Here is a 21,221-nt window from a genome sequence, read left to right as displayed (position 1 = left end):
AGGATAAACACAGGGGACCTGGAGGGAGTGGTAGGGATTGTAACACTGAATAGTAAGGGTGGGTGGGCACACTAGATAGGCTGTAAGGTCTTTTTCTGCCATCATGTTTCTGGGTGTGTGAAGCTCAGTTTCCTAGGTTCAAACTTTGGCTTAGTCTAAGGTAAATAAATGGTAAGTAGTTAATGCTGAGTGTTTGATAGATCTTTACTATATACAAATAGAATATGATATTATACAAAGAGGGGAGGGGATATGGATTTGGATGATTTAGTGGATTGCTATTTGGCTTCTTCTACCATTTAGATCACCAGTCCAGGACCAGACCTGCACCAATTGCCCTCAGATGGCTTTACACTGCCTGTGAAATACTTGTTAGCCTAACTCCAGTTCTCTGTTGTCAGATGTCCACAACTAAAGGAAGCAAACATCACAGTTAAGCCTTAGTGGCATCTGAGACAACACACTTGGCCAAGCACAGAAACATGGAGACTGAAACCCAGCCCCACTCCTAGCCTCGTGCGACCAGATGGTTGCCACAATCAGGCCCATTCAGTAAAAGCTGCAGGAGAGCGGGCGAGTGCCCACTCTCCCGGCACACGCACAGGCCACTCTCCTGTGCATGCGCACAGGCCACTCTCCCGGCAGGCACACAGGCCACTCTCCCGTGCACGCGCACAGGCCACTCTCCTGTGCACGCGCACAGACCACTCTCCCGGCAGGCACACAGGCCACTCTCCCGTGCACGCGCACAGGCCACTCTCCTGTGCACGCGATTCAGGGGGGAAGAACATGCAAATGAGGGCCCCTGGTAAAAGGAGGCGCTAGGGACACTAGCACGTCCCTAGTGCCTCCTTTTTGACAGGAGCAGCGGCCGTCAGTGGGTTTGACAGCCGATGCTCAATTTTACTGGTGTCGGTTCTCAAGCCCGCTGACAGCCACGGGTTCGGAAAACAGACGCCAGATAAATTGAGCGTCTGTCTTCCGACCCGCGGGCTGAGGGCAGATTTTTACATTTTATTTTTTTTTAAATTTAACATTTTTTTTTACTCTTCGGGACCTCCGATTTAATATCACCATGATATTAAGTCAGAGGGTGCACAGAAAAGCAGTTTTTACTGCTTTTCTGTACACTTTCCCAGCACCGGCTGAAATTAGGCGTTAATTTCTGAAAGTAAAATGTGCGGCTTGGCTGCACATTTTACTTTCTGTATCATGCGGGAATAACTAATAGGGCCATCAAATACATTTGCATGTTGCGGGTGCTATTAGTTTCGGGGGTGTTGGCCGCGCGTTTTCGACGCGCTATTACTCCTTACTGCATAAGGGGTAAAGCTAGTGCGTCAAAAACGCATGTCAAACCCAGGCTAACAGTGCGCTCCGCCGGAGCACACTGTACTGTATCGGCCTGATAATGAGAGAGGAGTTTTCTTCAAGCTCCAGTACTGCTGCCAGCAGAAGGACTCCTGGGGTTTGTAGTTATATTAAACTTGGTAAAGAAACCAGAACTACACACCCCAGCATTCTTTGGGATGAGAGTAAGAGAAAATCCTAAACGTTGTGGAAAAGATGGTGGCATTTATCGAGTCCTGTGATTCCTTTTAGTTCAAACATTGCCGTTTTTTTTATTTTTAATTTCCAAAGTAAGGCTGTAACTTTGTTCTTGTTCATACTGTGGCTTTCAGCCAGCTAAGTTTCTTTTGCCTTTGGAAATGTGCGTGCAGCCACCTCTGGGGCAGGAGGCCCTGCTGCCAGCTCTCAGAAGGGGGGGGGGATTCTCCATTAAGCAATAGCCCTTACCATTAACCACTTGTACTGCAATAGAGAGAGGTAAACTGCCTTGCCCAAGGTGATATAGTGAGAGACTGGCAGAGAGGGGATTAGAACCCATGAGCAAAGGTTTGTATTCCTGTCCTTTGCCGCAGCCCTCACATCCTCAGCCTCCTCGCAATTATTTTGTGCGCCGAAGCTAAGTTAGAAAGCATTTCACTACTACCTTTGGGGGTAAATGAAATTACCGGCCTCTTTGTGCACACAAAAGAATTTAGATGGAGTTATTACTCACCAAAATGCATAAAAGCAAAATCATCTGCTAGTAATGATTTGCCAAAAGAAAACTGGGTGCGGTATCAAGCAGCCCTTGGCATTCTGCATTTTGTAAGTTAGAAGCCCAGATGTTCTCTTCAGGACGTGGTGATGCAAGAAGAGATTACTTTCCCAGGTTTCAGCCGCCTGGATGTTTTCCTGGGCTCTAACTGCTGTCCAGATGGTCTGCCCAGGCTTCACATTTCTATTCAGCACAAAGGAAAGTCAAACCTCCCCTGCCTAATTCAGCTTGTAGCATGGGCACACGTCTTTTGTTCTCCAGACTCAATGCCGTGAATAGAGGGAGAGTGTGGGAAACTCCTGGGGACTGCAAACTCACACATCCTGAAGGCTGGGACACACTCCTGTCCTGGGCTCAACATCTGACTGGGGCTGGAGGGGGAGGGGAGGGGAGGGGGGGAGAGACAGGCAGGGAGAAGGGAAGGAGAGGGAGAGAGAGAGAGGCAGAGAAAGTCTTCACCCCAAAGACTGAGCATGAAACGGAAACAGCAGCTTTGGATGTTGGAGGCTGGGAGCAGGACAAAACGTAATATGGCTAGAGAGCACCAAAACCCAGACATTCAATCTTTGTTATCGCCCCTTCTGGGCTCTGCAGTTCTCTTTTTTAATCACTTTAGCCACAAACTGTCATGCCAATAAAGTTTCTTGCATCTGAATCAGAAAAGGAAGGGAAGAGTCAGACAAAGGGGAGGGAAAGAGGAAAACTGGTGAGAGAAGGATGGGATGGATAGAGAGAAGCAAGGAAGAAAAAGCTGCATAATCCATTCAGCCCCTCTCTCATCTTCTTCTCTTTTCTATATTTTTCCCATTTGCTATTCTGTCTGCTCAGCTCACTGTCTTTTCCTATCTAGCTTTGCCTATTGTTTCTGTATTTCTCTTCGTCCACTTGCGTTTTCTCTGCTTTTTCCAGCTTTCCAGCGGCTGAGTGTGTGTGGGGGGACAGCCAGCAGGGCCGCAGTGCTCCCAGGATCATGGGCAATGCCACACTCCATTGGGCTTGAAGAGGTTTTGCATGAAACGCAATCATTGCTGGGCTCATATTGCTGGCTATAGGATCTAGTATCTCTCTCTCTCGCTCTCTGTCCATCTGGTGTCGATCTATCCATCATCTATATCTATCTATCCATCAGCTCTATCCGTAATATCGCAGTAGTATCTCTCTATCGTCTCAGGCTATCATTCTCTGTGTCTTTTAAATGTTATTATTTCATATCTATACATCTTACCACAGGCCCTTGGGGATGCCCCTACATAATGCCACTCCTTCACCTAGAGCCGCCCACAGAGTTTTGGCGGGATTGTGCGGTATCTCTATCCCTAACTCTCTTTCCATGCCCCTTGGTGGTTCCCTCATTAGCATAAGGCTGTGGAAGCCTGCCTTCCTCCAGGTTTCCCACACCATTTCTTAACTGCCTTTGATAAAAGAAGCGTGCCTGCATACAAACCACATTAGCAACGGTGCTTGACTTTGCATTGCTGATTAGTGGGGAACGCCAATCCCAAAAGGAGCCATCAGAGCGGCAGTGACCGGAGGAGGCTCCATGGCCACAGGGCCCGGCGCTCCTGCCTTTGAGGACTCTGGGAAAGAAGTTGTCCCTTTCATGATCACCACTTCGCCGAAATGGTCAACATCTGTCTCAAATCCAGATGTGGCCCTGGAATAGCAGCATTTCCAGCAGGTGGCCAGTATCTGCCCTGGGTTTAAAAATAGGCTATAAGGCGGTTTATGCATTAAAAACACATTTATTCCACAGTGAATAAGGTTGGTGGTCAATTAGCCAGCATCTAAATATCTGGTTTTGCCCTGTTTTTGCTTCTGTACAGTTCATTTCATGATTGTATTGCAATTATTTGTATACATTTTGTGTGTGTATGAAATGTATCCCACCACAAACCTTGGGAGGGTGCGGATAAAACAAATCTTTTAAAATAAATAAATCTATTCTGCCTCTGACTTTTCCTCCTGCATCCCCATCTTCTGTCCTTACCATTGTTTTGGATGATCAAGCAAGTTTGAACGCAAAGCACCTCAAAATAAGATGAAGAGAGAAAGATTTGGCAAGTCTGAGGGGGCCAGAGACGGGATTCAAAGATTAGGATTTACCTCTATCCCCACAGCCCTGCAAAACTCTGCTCCGCATGGCGATCCCGGAGCACAAGGCAATTCAGTGATTGTAACTGGGAATTTCAATAAGTCAAGCCCACTGCAAATTAAAGCCAAAACATGCAATTAGCTGTAGTATTGAGACTACGAGAAGGGCAGTGCACGGTTCTCTCATGCTCAGTAAATATGAGCCGGGGCCTCCAGAGGGTCTCTGAGTGCCACCTCTGCCCTGCCTCGCGAGGCCATCTCTTGGGGGCCACACATGAGCCAGGCTCTTTCTAAAGCTGGAGCTGGAAGTCAAATATGGGTCCCTAGCAGGGGGCATCTGTATAATACTGAGCACAGGCCTGAGGCAGGAAGGCGCGGAGAACTCTGTTAACAGGTCCAAGGGCACTGGGCTGCACCCAGCAAAATGTACAGGAGACACGAGAAATGGGAGCATAGAGCCTGTACCTTTATTAGGTAAACAAATGTTTCCAAACCAAAGTCCCTTCCGCGGGCAGTTCTGCAACGCTCAGGAGCCCCTTCTCCACCTCTCCTTTTGCCTCAAGGCACTTGTGGTAAAGCGCGTCCGCCTGAGGCACAGGAAAGGTGGAATAGAGGGCGCTGGACCCTGGAGCAATGGGCTGCAAGCGGGCTCCGCGGGAAGCTGGGCAGGAACCCATGCTTTAGCTGGCAAGCTCTTCTGGGCAGGGACCTACCGTTCCTGAAAAGCGTAAACTGCTTTGAGCTAAAGCAGACGGGAAAGGTGGTCTAGAAGTGCAAAATTAGACAGAATTACCACCCTGCGAAATCCAGTGTTTAATAGTTTCATCGAAAAGGAAAGGAGTTCTAGGAATAAGAGCAACGCAGGGAGGAACAGAGCCAAGAAAGAGGCCAGGGAACATGTGTTGCCAGATTGTTAGATTTCGCTTGCCTAACAAGTGGTGAGAACAGCTTGCATCTTAGCGTGTTTTATTTTTTCCTGCAAAAGAATATTCACTGCGCTTTTACATTCCATACAGACCGAAATATTCAATGCCGTAACAAACTGAGTGGCATTCGGTAGTCATGGCAGTGAACTGCTTCATTCCTCAGCTGTGTAAAAAAAAAAGCAAACGTGTTAGATGTTCTGGGGGAGGCGCCCGCGGGCAGCCGCAATTAGAACTCGGAACCTAAAGGAGTAACATTTCCACTCAGTCCAGTGACAACAGACCCTCGCTAATTGGACCCCCCCTATCCGGCGGATGCAAGGGCACCATGCTTGGCTCTTTGCTCCCCCCCTATCTTGTTGTCGTTCATTAGTGGCGAAAGCGCGCCGCGTGTTGGCTCCGGCGGCTGCTTGGAGGGCACTGGGTTGCCCGGGCACAGAGTTAATCCCGGGGGGGCTGCTGCCAGCCAGTGTGAGAGGGTGGCCGCAAGGCCTTTCCCACCCATTCACATAAAAGCCCCAAGAGCTGAACAGCTGCCGCTGCGCACAAAGGGGGATCGGAGCTCATTCAGCAGCGAACAATGGCAGCCGCTGCTGCAGGAGCTGCCGGGCTCCCTCTGAGCCTTTACCTGGCCTTGGGGACTGCATGCCGGGGTCACCGGGCACAAGAAATTCTTCCCGGGTCCCCCACGTGTCATTATGGTTTTTACTTCATCCCCTTGGCCCCGAAGAGGAACCTGTATCCTTTCAGGACGCTTATGAGCGATTGCTAGGTAGTGACTGTCTAAGGGGGGGGAGGGGAGGCCGATGTAATAAGACCCTCGGCAAAACAGGCGCGGGTCATGAGCGCGGGTTTTGATCGCCGCGCCCGGCTGAAGCTGCCACCGCCACAGGATGTAAAAAAAAAACAAAAAAAACCCCCCCAACAAATTATGCAAATGGCTTGCGTGCAGAAATCCCCGCACGTACAGAGAAGTGCGCGTGCCTAAGCGTGGTAAGGGCCTATGTAATAAGTGGCCGTGCTGATAATCCGCGCATAAAAACGAGCGAGCGAACAGGTCTCCCTGTTAAGTGAAAGTACGACCCTGGAAAGTATTTTTAATATTTCAAATAACTGTGCTGCAGAAAACTGGGCAAATATTTTCACACTGGCACAGCGGCGAGTTTGGCGCCCAGCCGAGCACCTATCTGGATGCTCGGGTGCCGACCTAGGCACTCGGCCGGGAGCGAATGTGGACACTCTGGCACCACTAACCTAGTCCCTCGGGCGCTGATCTCGGCGCTTGCTTGGTCACCAATCCATACCATCGGGCACCCAGAAAAGCATCCACCTAAGCTGGCCACTCGGATGCCGAGACAGGCACTCAGCTAAGTGGTTTTCAGGACGCTCGGACACCGACATAGGCCGCCCCCCCCCCCCCCCCCCCCCAGAGTCGGCGCTGACGCTTAACTCGTTCCCTGACCATAGCGGTAAAAAAAACCACGCACTAGCATTAGCGCGGCTCCCTGCATGGCCTATGATTAGCTTAATCCCCACCTTTCCACGCCGTTAGCGTGCATTCGCACAGGAGAAATCGCGGGTCTGTAGGTGCGTTCGTATGCGCGGGAAAACACGCGTGCAAAGACGCACAAACCCATGGCAGCTTCAGCGCACCTGATTACATCGGCCCCTACGTAAGATACTAATCACTTTCCAGGAAGGCAGTAAAGACGCGTAATAGATAAATAAATACAGTTAGATTCTCCATTATGCCAAAGACTATGATGACGCCTTTCATGTGCATCCGTATCTTTATAACTCACTGTTTATTCAGCCTCTAGCGAGATTCATTTTTTCCCCCAAACTTATTTAATTTTCCTAATAGCTCTCATCATTAACACTCAGAATTTTTGAAGTATCTCTCATTTGTGTTCCCCTACATTTTCTTCTCTTTCCTCTCCTCCCGAGCACCCCACCCCCCCAAAAAAAAAATTTAAACCCCAGCGGGAGACCGTCCCCTGGCTTTCAGGCGGCGAACATCTGTACAGATGAGCTCACTTCCCGCCAGCAGCAGCCTGCAGCCACCCTGACCAAACGTGTCCTGGGGGGGCGCGCTCTGAGATCTGGCACGGCAGTCACTGGTAGCCTCTTGTATCCCAGCCCCCCCCAGATCCCTAAGAGAGGGCACACTCCCCACCTGCTCCTCTGGGAAAAGTCCTCCCCCCCCCCCCCAGCTATTCACTGGCGGGGGGGGGCGGCCTGTGAGAATGGACGCCGGCCTCCATTGTCCTGGCGGGCGCAGGCGATTGGCTGCCGAGTGTGGGAAACTCGGAGTAGCCGGAGACCCACAGCTTCCCAGCGAGCCCCCAGCGCTATAAATACAGGGGAGAGAGGGGAGGCGAGCATCAGACTCGGGCCGGCCACCCCAGCTGCCAGCTCCACCCTCCCTGGCTGGGCCTTGGACAGGAAGAATGGCACCGTACAGCGACTTCATGGGGCTGGACAAGCTGACATCCAAGGAAAAAAACAAAGTAAGCGGCCACGCACCAGGAGAAGTTAAATCCCTTGGGCCTTTTTGAGCAATTTACGGCATAGTTAGCTCAAGATAGGGAGGGAGCTCTGAGCTTTTCATGATACAATCACATCCTGCTGGTTTACAGATAACAGGGGGTGCAATAACCTTGAGCATTGAACAAGTGGAGAGAAGCAAGGAAGTTACGATAAAACAAGGGAGCTAGAACCGGGGGGGGGGGAGAAGAGAAGGCTAGAGAGTAACTTAAGAGTAATCGGGGTCATTATTTACATTGTTCTATAATTGTTGCTGTGATTCAGTTATGGGCTTTGCACTCTGTGTTCAATGTTCTTTCCTTTTTTTTTAAAAAACTTTTCTGCAGCTGAGGAAGCCTGTGGTGGAAAAGATGCGCCGAGACCGCATCAACAGCAGCATCGAGCAGCTGAAGCTCTTACTGGAGAGAGAGCTGCGTGGCCAGCAGCCTAACGCCAAGCTGGAGAAAGCCGACATCCTGGAGATGGCCGTCACCTACCTGCAGCTGCACAGCCGGCCGCAGATTCAAGGTAAGGGTTTGGCTCACTTTCCTGTTCTCCCCCCCCATCCCCCCCGTGCTTCGGACGTGTCCGGCTAACCCTGCCGCCCCCTTTCCTTTAGCTGTGATCTCGCTCCGGACGTGTCCGGCTAACCCTGCCGCCCCCTTCCTTCTGCCGAGATCTCGCTTCGGACGTGTCCGGCTAACCCTGCCGCCCCTTCCTTTAGCCGTGATCTCGCTTCGGACGTGTCTGGCTAACCCTGCCGCCCCTTCCTTCTGCCGTGATCTCGCTTCGGACGTGTCCGGCTAACCCTGCCGCCCCTTCCTTGAGCTGTGATCTCGCTTCAGACGTGTCCGGCTAACCCTGCTGCCCCTTCCTTGAGCTGTGATCTCGCTTCGGACGTGTCCGGCTAACCCTGCTGCCCCTTCCTTGAGCTGTGATCTCGCTTCGGACGTGTCCGGCTAACCCTGCTGCCCCTTTCTTGAGCTGTGATCTCGCTTCGTACGTGTCCGGCTAACCCTGCCGCCCTTTCCTTTAGCTGTGATCTCGCTGCACAAGAACACGCAGATGGAGTTCAAGGAGGGCTACAGCAGATGCTTCGAGGAGGTGCTGCACTTTCTGTCCTTCCAGAAAGTGCAGACGGACACCCAGGCCAAGCTGCTCGACCACTTCCAGATGAGCCAGAGCGCCGCGGCCCCGGAGCTGCCGGGCCATGCAGCCACCCACTCCAGTAGCAAGCCAACAGCCGTGGCCAGCGGCGGCGGCAGCAGCAGTAGCCCATTCTGGAGGCCCTGGTAGACCGACCGGCTGCTTCACTCCAGAGGAAACGGGGGCTCCAGGAGACGCACCTGCCCCATCCTCTTCCTCCTGTAGGGAACTTTATTTTCCTCCTTATGCATTGATTAACAAATAGAGCGCCTTCCAGTTGATTCTCTTAGCTGCTGGAGACTCTCCTAGGATGTAACGCGGCGCTCTGTTTGCTTTCTGGTACAGCATTGTGCTCTTTTGGTCTTCCTGCACACAGGCTTGTGCTGTGAATCTTCATAGTGAAGAAACTCTGCTAGGTGTTTACATTAAATGTTGTCATTGTAACTTTGCTGGAAAGTTTCCCATGCTCGTCAGATTGTAAAATCGTCAACATGTCTAGGTATGGGTAGGAGAGAATTCTCCAGACGGGCTTGTAAAAGCGTCAGGCTTTGTGTCCGGCTAAATAATAACCCGCATTGCCGCAATGTTTCTCGTCCAGCGCTGCCTGTTTTTCTTGCAGAGCTGCGGGGGATATAAGATCCTACCCAAAGAAACTTTTGTTGCTGGTAAGATCTGTAGATGGGGTTATTGAGAAAAGTATGTGGAATATTTCAACATGTTGCTGTTTTGTTATGAAGATAGCAGCGCCTGCTTTATACTAAAGATGACGCGGTTCTGTCAGATTTTATAGAAATGTGATACATTTGGAAATGACGAATGGATTTTATTTGATGTGCTTCTATGATCATCATTATGATTTCGGGGGTTGCGTGGTGGAGGGAGTGTTTATTGTTATATAAGGACAAGGTCCTGGTTTCTGCATACTGTGTATGCATCGGTAAATGTCACATGCATTTGAGAAGATAAAATTGAAGTTTATATTCAAACGTTGTCTGTCTCTTTTTTTCCCACGGTCGATTGATTTATTAACCCACACAAATTCCCTAAACCAACCAGTGCTGCACCCCTGAGGCCAAACAAAATTTAACACAAATTGAAATCCTGTTTTTGGAATTAGGTACCTCACAGATCTGGGCAGAGAACTGAATCTGAAATAGCAGCTAGAGATTTCTTTATAACGTCACTCTGTGATGCCATAGCTTGCTCGGAGACCAGGGCAAGATTGATGCTCCTCTAACATTGCTTTGCAACTCATGGAAAAAAAAAAAAAGTGTTCCTGGGTAAATACATTTTCCTGTTACTACTAAGCAGGCGTTTCTTTGTTTCTCGGTGTAATATAAGAGAAGTACACATAGAAACACAGTAAGTGTGCAGTGCTTCCCTCTACCTCCACAAGACCTTTAGCTGTGCTGGCACAGTTAGTTATGTAAATCTGCCCAGTGGCTAACAGGAGTCATTTATACAGCAGGGAATTCCTGGCCTAGCCTTTATGATAAGGGGAGCCTCCAGGGTCTCTCCCTAGTTAGGGGGAAGGGCAGAGGGGCTTACATTTGTATTAAGTGAATGGGGGGATGGGGGCCCCCCAGAGAGAAGCTCCTCCTCCTGAGGCAGCGTGCAGGGCACAAAGCACACGCCAGAAGCCACGCCCACAGATCTGGATGACGCAATCTCCTTGCCTAATTTCCCCTCCCCCAGTTTAACTCTGACCATTTTGTGCCGGGTAAATGCTGTGCTCATGCGTGTCCTTTTACTCAGGCTGGGGCAGGGGGGGAAAGGCACGTGCAATAGTCAGACCATGTTGTTACGTGGGTATACACAGGTTTACCCGCCTAAAAAGCTTTGATTCTTGCACCCAGGGAGGGTAATTTCCAGTAGGGTGCATAACGGCGCAAGCACACAAAATTCTGCAAGGAGTTGAAAAACTGCGCATTGTTTTATAAAAGTGCATGTGAGTGTTCTATGTATTCAGTAATTGTTCCGCATGCATATTCGCCCCCAGTTTGTGCGCAGAAGGTTGATGTTTTATAAAGTTAACGAATGCATGCACATATCCTGCTTATGGAGAATATCTGCTCCTGCATTTCCAAGCACCAGTTCGCAGAGACCTCTGCCACCTACACCCTCCAGCCAAAGGTTGAGGACAAAAGAGAAATTAGATTTGATATCCACAACTTGGATCAGCAGGCGTAATAGCTTGCACGCTCACCTAAATGCCCGAGTACTTACATCCCACCCAGGACCTCCCTCTTTATACACACTTATTTTCCTGCGTGGCTGCTACAGTACACGTGCACTCTCGCCCTTCTGGAATTTTGCTTACCGTGCGCACAGGTTATGTTCGTATAGGCCAACTTTACACGCACAAGACCCTGCTTAGGTCTTAGGAAATAACCCCCTTAAAATATCAAGTTGGTCCGATAAAAAGGGATCGCCTTATTTTATTATTTTTTTGTTTGTTCACCTTTATGTCCGCACATTCAAGTGGATTCATAGGGAAACCCCACTGATTATCCACAAGCAGAATAATTATAGCCCTTGGGAAGTGACTTTTAGCTCTATTTGAGTGGCATCTAGCATAAGATGGCTCAGGAGATGCTGAATGTGGGGTTCAAAATGTATTTGTAGGTTAACTCTTTGGTGCCAAGGGTTTGAATAATACAAATATGGAACTACTAGTAGGAGCCTGATCCAAATGCCAAAGGGGTAATGACCCTCTCTAGGGTATAACTTAGAGAGAGCACAGACCTGCTAAGAGACAATGATGAAGCTTCGGTTTCTTAACACACTAAATGACAGCAGGAGAAGGGCAAAATGGCCCATCCTACATTTATTTTCTGATGTATCGCTAGCAGGAACTGGAGATCTCCCTTTTACTTGTCTGCAAATATGCCTTAGTGTGAAACTTTGGCATTGTATATCGCAATTCAAGCCAACCCCCTGGACTTGGACTATCAGCAATTTGAGGAGAAGGAACATCAGCTTGGCCAATTTCTCACTGCCAAGCTGAACAGCTTCTGTAAGCCATACGCGTTACAACAAGAACTATACACGTCCTAGGAACTGTAGGTTGCTCTTGGATTTCACTGAAATGAAAACCAAACTGATAAGATCTCATTAGTGGCTGGCCTTCCTGGAACTGCTCCCTCAAAAAAGTTGAATAGTTCAGAGATGAGTTTTTGATTCACCTCTGCCACAGCTGGGCAAGCTTGAGATGTAGTAATTTTGCTTTCTGTTTTGTGCTTTTGAAAAATCATCATTCCATATAGCTTAAAAACGGCCTCTGAGACGGTGTACAAGAGGTAAAGAGGCACATACTGCCATCTACTGGAAAAGATCGAGCAGGAAAAGGTGGATGTGCTTACCATATCAGCTGTTCATGACCCTATGGATCTTTAAAATAACCACCAGGCCTGGACAAAACTGGATCATTCCAGCTATAACGTAGTCTTGCATGTTATGAAAATGAGATGCTTGGGTTCAATGTCAGGCCAATCTGCAGATAGCACAGGTAGATTCTTTGCAATTTGGGATGCAGGTGTCCTAGGTAGATTTTCAGGCTGGGATTATAGGGATCAATCTACAAAGTCATAAAGTAATTCTTACTAGAAAACTGAGCTGGCAGAGCCAGAGCAGAAATAGAAAGTCTGTATTCTGTTTTCACAAAGTTTCCTTCTCCTGTAAATATGTACTGAATTACGATTGCGTTTAGAAAATTATACGTAAGTGACATATTTTTAAATTACTGATGTAATTTTTTTATTGTCTTTTGAAATATTTGATCAGGCTGCAAGCCGCTTTAGGTTGAACCTTGGTTGAAGTAAGGCAGTATAAGAGAGTAATGTGCAGTAACAATGTCGGAGTCTGACCCTTCTGGCTCATTCATTGCTATTAAAAGTCTAAAGCTTCAGGATGCAGAGACAGCACTCAACACCCCTCCTTCTAAAAGCCTGGCAACATCAGTGGAAAGGAAGCAGCTGCCTTCAGCAGTGACAGAAGCGATGGCCCTTGTGTGGAAAATCACAGAGAATGTTCAAAACGCAAAGGAAGACTTGAAAAAAACATCTTTACAGCGTTTCCCATAAAAGGATATACCTATTTATTTAATTGTATGCTTGCCTATTACCTCTTAAACTTTCCTAATCGTTCCTCCTACTTAGAGTAAATACAGAGCCACGACTTTAGGGGGCAAACCTCGAGTAAGCAGACGAACCAATCTACAGGCAAACGAGGAAGAGAGGAAAAGCTGGAACCCGCTCACTGGCCCTGTGGAGGTCGGAGGTCGGAGGGTGCATCTCCAAGGAAAAGTCTGTTTCCTTCCGAGACGTAAAGCTGAATGATGAATTCTTATGAAACACAAATCACTTTTTCTTCCTGGTGTGTACGGCTGTGTCCGTATTTAAAAATAAATCTTACAGAGTGAGGCGTGCCGAGGAAGGCCTTGGGATCCAGTTCGAGCCACCAAGCTGGGAAGAAGAAAGGCCATACGGGGGCCAAAGGTCCATCAAGCCCGGCCTCCTTCCTCTGATGGTGGCCAATCCAGGACCCCAAAGAATACATCCAATGCAAGAAGTCACCTGAGGCCAGGGGAGCAGGAATTCTAACCACAGCAGATAACGTTTTTTGCTGGAATCCAGAGTTGTTGGTTTTTTGTTTTTTTTTTTTATAAATAAAATAAATTATTTTGAAAAATCGGAAGTAGTGCTCTTATCTTGTTATTGCTGTTTGAGTGCTATCCCTGACAGTGACCCAGTTGGGCCCATTCCTGCAGTCTTTATCTTCCATGTACTGCTCTACAGTACATGGAGCAGCAGCCACCTCTGGGGTGCACTGCCCAGCTTCCCACCTTGGTACTTAATCTGCATGACCGCTCCCCAGAGGAGAGAGAATGTCCAGTTCAGTGTAAGCTGAATAGAAGGAGCCATCGATAGCCAAGCAGATGAACTGCTTACCTACCTTTATCACTCTCATCATGATTTGTACAGCATACACCAAATGTATGCAGCGATGGACAGACACACAGAATGGACACTCCCTGCTCCTTGGAGCTTACAATCTAGGCAAGACAGACAGACAGACAGACAGACAGACTTCACAATGAAAAACCTTGGGTAAGAGACGGCAAACCATAACTGAGAAGCTTTAAGCAGAAGGGATACATTTATTTAAAACATTTATATTCCACATGTAATAACTTTGTTATGCTAAGCGGAGGAGGAGCAACTTTTAAGAGAGCAACATCAGATTCAGAGAGAGAGAGCTCTGGTTATGTAAATGGTTCCTACTCCCACTTTTTAAATGAAAAGTTATTCAACAACTTACATTATATCTGCGCTTTCCTTGAAACATTTCCAGATCCCAATGCCGTATCCGATAAGTCCTTTGTCAGCTCAAAGTAAATCTCTTTGTTGCTCACAGTAAATGTACAGAGAAGTAGGAATTTTAAAAAGTATATTTTATCCAGAAATAGCTACAACCCTTAATAATGGCAGAGGTTAGTGTTTGCATTTGTGTAGACATCTGGGGTGCGGTAATCCAAAAGAGCTGTATGTGATGGGGGGTGACTGACTGGGACCTTAGGGTGACAGTGTCCGGTGATCTGAAGGCAGCAAACAATGTGACAAGGTGACAGATAAATCCAGCAGAATGCTGGGCTGCATAGAGAGAGGAATAAGCAGGAAGAAAAAGGAGATGATAATCCCCTTGTACAGGGCCTTGGTGAGACCTCACCTGGATACTGGGTTCAGTTCTGGAGACCGCATCTCAAAGGAGACAGAGGCAGGATGGAGGTGGCCCAGAGAAGGGCAACCAAATTGGTGTGGGGTCAGCATTGGAAGACTTATGATGAGAGGCTGAAGGATGTGAATATGTATAACCCTGGAAGAGAGGAGGTGCAGGGGAGATAAGATAGAGAACTTCAGATACCTGAAAGGTTTTAATGATTAACAATCGATTAAACCTTTTCTGATGGAAAGAAATCAGCAGAACTAGGGGTCACGAAATGAAACTCCAGGGAGGACGACTCAGAACCAACGTCAGGAAATATTTCCTCACGGCGAGGGTGGTGGAGGCCTGGAACGCCCTTTGGGAAGAGGTGATATGGACGAAACAGTCAACAAATTTAAAAAAGGCCTGGGATAAACAGTGCGGATCCCTAAAGGCTGGAGATTGGAAATGAGGGAAAGGGGGCATGGGGGTAATCTGCAGGGGCAGCAGTTAGTACCCCTAACAGAAGACATGGGGATTACTACCCTTACCCAATTAGCTTTCATGCTTTTCATGCAACCGCAACATCTCTCTCGCTTCAGCAAGGGTGGGGGGAATTGGATTCAGGCGGCAGCCAACGCTGGGTCCTGACTTTTACAGTCCGGGGTGCTGATTCGCAGACACTAGGGGGACAAAGCTCAGGGATACTTCTATGGCCAAGTCCAAAAGCAAAGCGCGTTCAAGCGGCAGCAGTGTCTGAATTATCAGGAAGGCTGCTCACCCCCTAAAAACGTTGCCAGCGGTAATTTTGTTATGGGTTTAACTGTACAAAGCCCTTTCTCCGCTTTTCCTGAAAATACAAATTTCATTAAACAATAATTCATGTTTTCACATTAAGAATCCTATTACAAGTCCTGGAGTCTTGTTAGACAACGCTTTATCTTTTTGTCCACATATCGAATCAGTGATTAAACGGGTCCTAGCTGGTCTTAAAAAGCTCGGACCCGCCCGTATCACAAGCCTCTAGTTTTCCAGCTTTATGTGGACCTTCAGGCCCCACAACTGCTGCTGAATGCGTCGCCACGTTTAATTGCAGGTTTAAAGCGCTGTGATCGCATCTCTCCAGTTCTGATTGACCTGCACTGGCTTTCTGTTAATGAGAGAATCACATATAAGAACGGCACCACTATTTTTAAGGTGGTTAATGATCAGTCCTGTCCATGGTCTAATGCTACTTTGAAAATGTGTCAACCATCTAGAGCCCTATGGTCCTCTCAGAGGGGTCTTCTGGACATTCCTTCCCCTAAGCTGGCATAACCACGTCTTACGCGAGAATCTGCTTCCTCTGTTGCTGCTCCAGTCCTCTGGAACCCTTTTCCTATGCAGCTCCAATTATCTGACTCGGTTAAAACATTCAGAGGCCTTTTGAAAACTTTTTATTTAAATTAGCTTATTTGTAATTTTATTTACCTTTATTGCATTTTATTTATTTCTGTTTTAATGTATGTCATGTTGTCATATTTTATGCACATATTATTCTACATCACCTAGACCTGTTCCAGTGTTAGGTGATTAACAAACTTTAATAAATGTAAATGTAAAGTTGCTTTGTTTTGGTTGTAAACATTATTACCCTAAACATAAGGCTTGGGGGTAACCACGGAGCGGCAATTACTACCAAAAGAAACTTGCTGGGCAGAGTGGCTGGACCACTTGGTCTTTTTCTGCCGTCATTACTATGTTACATTAGGAATGCATTAATTACACTCTGCTGATTATATACTGCTTGTATATAAAACGTTTTACCACCAGGTGGCTCCCGTGGCTCTCAGAACAATGGCCCTATTTCGAAAACTCACAGGAAAAATTCGTTTTCAGGCCATCACAAATCTTTACCACTCCTCAGAGGGGTGAGGTACAATCTCACTAAGATTTTAATTTGCATGGACATTGAATTTGAAGAAACAGAACACACAACATCATTTTTACAGACTTTATGGCTGTAAAAATGCTTTTTGCTCTTTTTTTTTTTTTTTTACTGTCAGTACTGTCAGTACATTTTTTTTTTTTACTGTCAGTACATTTACTGACGGTTGGCACTTGGATGCGTAGAAATAAAGGTCAGCAAACAAGGTGATACCCTTTGTCTAGACTAACTTAATACTCTGGCGACTGACTTTCCGAAGTTCTGCTCCTGAGGAACATTTTGAAAAAGATGCATTGCCAATATAATGGGAAACATTCCAGACGCCTGATGCTGTAAGAGAAGGTGGGCTGGATCACATTTTTTTTCCCCTTATTCACGGTATTTATCATCAGACTTATGCATTGCAATTCTGAAACCCCCCTCTAGTGGTAAAACTAAAAGCCGGCCTATAGATAAGTGAAGATCCGGTCACAAGCTTAGGTAGCCAGAGAAAAGAGCAACTCCTCTCACACAAGGCGTTGTACCTGGACGCCTGGTTACAGGAGGTAGCGCAACGTGGCAGTTCCACTGAAAACCACAAAGCTTCTAACCAGAAGAGAGAAAGGGGCAAGAATCATGTTTAATAAGAAGAAAAGCCATCAGGCTATGCTGTGTGCCAAGTGCTTTCCTGCGCTGTGCAGAGCATCTACAGCTTGTAGTGCTGCTTTTTTTTTTTTTTTTTTTTAACGGTCGTGGCAGTTTCGAGGCCCTTAGTAATGGTGCTATTAACTTACTGTGATTTAGCTTCTGAGTTTTAACGTGCAGATTGAAATAGCAATGTTATTATTAGGCTTCTCTATAAAGCTGGCAGTTACAGGGTGAAGAGCTGAGTGCATCTAGCGGCCTGGTCTTGGGTCATTCAGACTTAGGATGAAACTTCAAAGTGAAAAGGTAGCAGAGGATGGAAACCACTTTTCAGTTTACTCTCCTGATGCACTTCCTCTCTTTGAGGCCGATAGGCTAGTAAAGGCCTGCTCTTCTAAGAAATGGGAAGGAAAAACTTCAGAAGGAAAAGCTGTTGCAAAAGAAGACTGCTGCGGTAAGGAGCGCTGTGCTCCTGAGAGAGAGTGAGTCGCTAACAGGAGGTTTATTACCTTGCAAGCTCTGCTGGAAATGCTACTGCCTAAGGATGCAAGCTGAGGGAAATGGCAAAGAAAATCACCCCTATAGACCTCTCAACGTGGCCGCCGCTCCTCCTGCTCTCTCTGCGAGGCCACTCCTGTTGTTGGCCTCTTCCTATGTCTCACACACACGCCTCCCCTTGTCCTTCAAGATGGTGGGGTGTCCCTAGGTAAATATTGGGGGCAACAACAGTAACTCCGTCCCCTTCTCCTGGTGAGCGTGGAGACCGTGAGCCAGCACTCGTTCATAGTCCCGTGGCGACCCCAACTCACACTCTTTCCATGATTCATGTTCACTGACTAGGTTAGATTTGTTTCAGGCAAAATGGCACAAGGAACCCAAGATTTAGTCTGCTGATGGAGTTTAGATGCCCAAAGATTTAATTTCCTGAAATACTGGGAAAGGGAAAAAAAATATCCACAAAAAAAAAAAAAAGTGTGCATGCAACAACTTTTGCAAGAAAAGCACCTGTAAAACTTTCACCCGAGTTCTTAAATGTCACGTTTGACCAAAACGTCCCCAGCGGGTTTTGCAGAACTGCAAGCATTGGGAGCTCTCTGACTTGCAGACGCTGTAGTAATGATAAACAGCGCAGCTGAGAGTGGTAACTTTGTATGAGCCTGAAACTGTAGGTGTGTTTTTCCGCTCCCTTGGTGCCTGCACACCCTGCAAAGGAAAGTTTACTTTTCTTTGTACGCCTTCACGGTAACCCAAACCTTTGCAGCGCTGCGTCTGATGTGGCTTCCTGAAGCAGTCTCCTGGCTGAGAAAGGTTGAGGAGGCTGCACAGGCAGCAGGGAGAGAGCAAAAGAGAAGAAAAACAAGCCCATGACTTCTTAGAGGCTGCAAGAAACATCACTTACTGGCTTCTCGGTGGTGTTGCTGCTTTTTTGAGAGGAGGGGGCCAGGAAAGAGTCATTCGCTTATCTCATTTTTTTTTCTTCTAGTGTATTTGATTTCCTGTAGTTATCGATGTGGTTTCATTTTTGGAAAGAATGCATGGGAACCCAAACTAACCCTGCTTCCCCCTCCTGCCCTCACATGTTTTAGGGCTCGGTGCATCTTCCTCACTGGTGGTCGGACAAATACAAAATCACCAAGCACAGTAATCCATGCATGTTCCAAAGGACCTACGCTGAGTTGGTTACGGTGGGATTTGAATTGTCTTAGCAATTAGGTTCTGTGCCATCCACTCACGTCACTTACAAAGATGCTTTTGTGTCATAAGTCGCCCAATTAAGTTTCTTTCGCTCAGTGGCAATTGCTATGTGCTACCACGTGGAAGAGCTGCGGGAAGCTTGTAGTGCGTTATTACTGACCCCTACAGCACAGGTTCCTGGTTTTGACCTCCCTCAAATACGGTGAGCAGCCCTCTTCAGAGACTGCATGGCATGGAGCGTGCAGGCACCTGCTCTACCGAGAGGAAGATGAGAGAGGACTCAGGGTGTGATTGCGGCCATGAGTCAAGACCGAGAGACTGTCAGCAACTGTGCCATAGGTGAGATCCTCGCCATTCACTTGGGCAGGAAGAGCACTATTTAACTGGCTACTTGCCAGGTTCTTGTGGCCTGGATTGGCCACTGTTGGAAACAGGATGCTGGGCTTGATGGACCTTTGGTCTGACCCAGCATGGCATGTTCTTATGCTCTTATCTAGTAATTAACAGCAATAACATGGAGCCTGCCAGAACAAAGACTAACATGCTGAATGGGACTACACTAATAACAGAAACAAAGAAACAAAAGAAAAGAGAGAAAAATTACAAGAATACATTTAAAAAAAGCTTGCTAGAGAAACAATGTTGATCGGGGCGGTTTACAATATAACATTCACAATGTTAGATAATAAAACTACTTAGGACAATTAAAACAATAATAAAATCATCAAACAATATAACAACTTAAAATATACAATGAAAAATTCACAGAAAAAAACCCCCCAACATTTACTTCCAGACATGACTCAGTGTATTAATCTATATTGACAGAAACCTTTTCATCCTGTGTCACCAAAAGCTTTTGTTTAAAGAGGTGTGTTTTAAACTTTTTAAAACTCTTTAATACTAGACATTAAGAGGAGAAAATCAGGCAAGCATTCCAGGCAGTGGGCCCAGCACTAGAAAAAGCACGGTTTCTAGTGAGATCAAGTCTAGCTATCTTACAGGCCGATACAGTAAGGACGCGGTAGAAAAAGTGCGGCAGTGCCGGGTGCCCGCTCGTTTGCCGCGCGCACAGTTCGGATCACATACCGCTCGATACAGTATTTAAATGGCATGCAAATGCAAGCCGCGTCCAAAGCGCGTCCAAGAAGCGCAATCCATTTTACTGTATAGAGCACTCTGCAGCGCCTATACAGTATCCTGGGTGCGCTGCTACCTGTCATTTCAAATGTCATTTCAATGGACGTTCGAGGTCACGGCATGGACGTCCGAGGTCACGGCGTGCGCTCATGCGCCTTCGCTGCTTGAGCGCCCAAATTGGACGTGCGTTCATGCACCTTCGCTGGCAGGGCTGCTGGAAGCTTGCAGTAAGTTTACTTTTGTTACAATTTCGATTTGCTTTAATAACATGTTGAGTTGATTTTCGCCCTGTGCCTTGTTTCGGGAGGGGGGGAGAGAGGACTGGCAATCCCCGATGCCCGAGCGTAGGAGAACCAGGCCACACCATGTTACTCGCTTGCTCCAACCCACCCACTTATTTGACCGGAGCCTGCCTATTGCTGTCACATCCCTCTAATGCCAGGGTCAGGGTAGGCAGTAAATTAGCGGATTAAAGACGCGGCAAAACAGTTGGTTAAAAAGGCAATAATTGGGCCGCACATTACTGTATGGTAGGGAATAGCTAATCCGATCGTTTACATCTCATATACATGCCGCGGGCGGAAAGGGTTACCCGTTGATTTCAAGAAGCGGTAAGGATGGGTTAAAAGGGATAGTGAATCGCGGGTTGCACTTACGCGGCCAAATTGCGGGTACAAAGCGGGTTAGAAGCAGGGTAACCGCGGCCGCGCTTTACTGTATCGGCCTGTGCGTATAGGAATGTCTGGAAGGTCCACCAGGTTTGTAGACATGTAAGGTTGTACATAGCCAGATAGAAGAGTTATTGTATATTAAACTGTGAATGATTGTGAGAATTTTGAACTGTATACGAAAGGATATAGGTAACCAATGCAAGGATCGAAGGATGGGTGTGATATATTCATGGCCGGTAGAAATTGCTAATATGCAAGCAGCTGCTTTCCGAGTTACTTGAAGTGGTTGGATGGAATTAGCTGGAAGACCTATGCAGAGGGTAAGAACAAGATTGTGAGGATGGGTAAAAGATATTGGTAGGGAGAGGGTTTGGTTTAAGAATGTTTAACCAGGGTGGCAAAGAACCGATGAGAAGGTAACAAAAATGACCTAGACAAGGAGCAGTGTCCTGGACGCAGTGAAGCTGGCAAGGTGGACAGCTGGGAGATATTCTTGGCACAATGGGCAGGGGTAAGGACAAGGAAGGGTGATGGCCACAGCTAGAGCAGGGTAGGCTGGGGAACCACCGTGCGGTCTCAGTAAAGCAATGTGTCCTCATCTTAGAGTAAATCACTAGCTCGGCTATGGAAACATCTGCAGGTCTAAGGGGTTCTTCAGTTGCAGGCACACA

At 47.4% G+C, this 21,221-nt stretch overlaps 1 protein-coding gene across 1 annotated transcript; it reads left to right on the top strand.

Annotated features, from left to right (window-relative positions):
* Positions 1-7,485: 7,485 nt before the first annotated feature.
* On the top strand, positions 7,486-9,776 carry LOC115076776 (transcription factor HES-5-like). Its single transcript, XM_029578643.1, has 3 exons — positions 7,486-7,628; positions 7,992-8,172; positions 8,681-9,776. Exons 1-3 carry the CDS (start codon positions 7,569-7,571, stop codon positions 8,938-8,940), a joined length of 501 nt encoding a protein of 166 aa, XP_029434503.1. The 5' UTR covers positions 7,486-7,568; the 3' UTR covers positions 8,941-9,776.
* Positions 9,777-21,221: the final 11,445 nt, after the last annotated feature.

Source organism: Rhinatrema bivittatum, chromosome 15 (genome assembly GCF_901001135.1).
Source record: "Rhinatrema bivittatum chromosome 15, aRhiBiv1.1, whole genome shotgun sequence".
NCBI classification, from domain to species: Eukaryota; Metazoa; Chordata; class Amphibia; order Gymnophiona; family Rhinatrematidae; genus Rhinatrema; species Rhinatrema bivittatum.
The sequence above is the reverse complement of the archived record's forward strand: the minus strand, read 5'-3'. Positions and strand labels throughout refer to the sequence as shown.

Bases quoted from the DNA above. Each gene is read 5' to 3' on its own strand.
- LOC115076776 (XM_029578643.1), top strand. From the start codon at position 7,569: ATGGCACCGTACAGCGACTTCATGGGGCTGGACAAGCTGACATCCAAG. The intron at 7,629-7,991 runs GTAAGCGGCCAC...ACTTTTCTGCAG, and splicing joins CATCCAAGGAAAAAAACAAA to CTGAGGAAGCCTGTGGTGGA. The intron at 8,173-8,680 runs GTAAGGGTTTGG...CCTTTCCTTTAG, and splicing joins CAGCCGGCCGCAGATTCAAG to CTGTGATCTCGCTGCACAAG.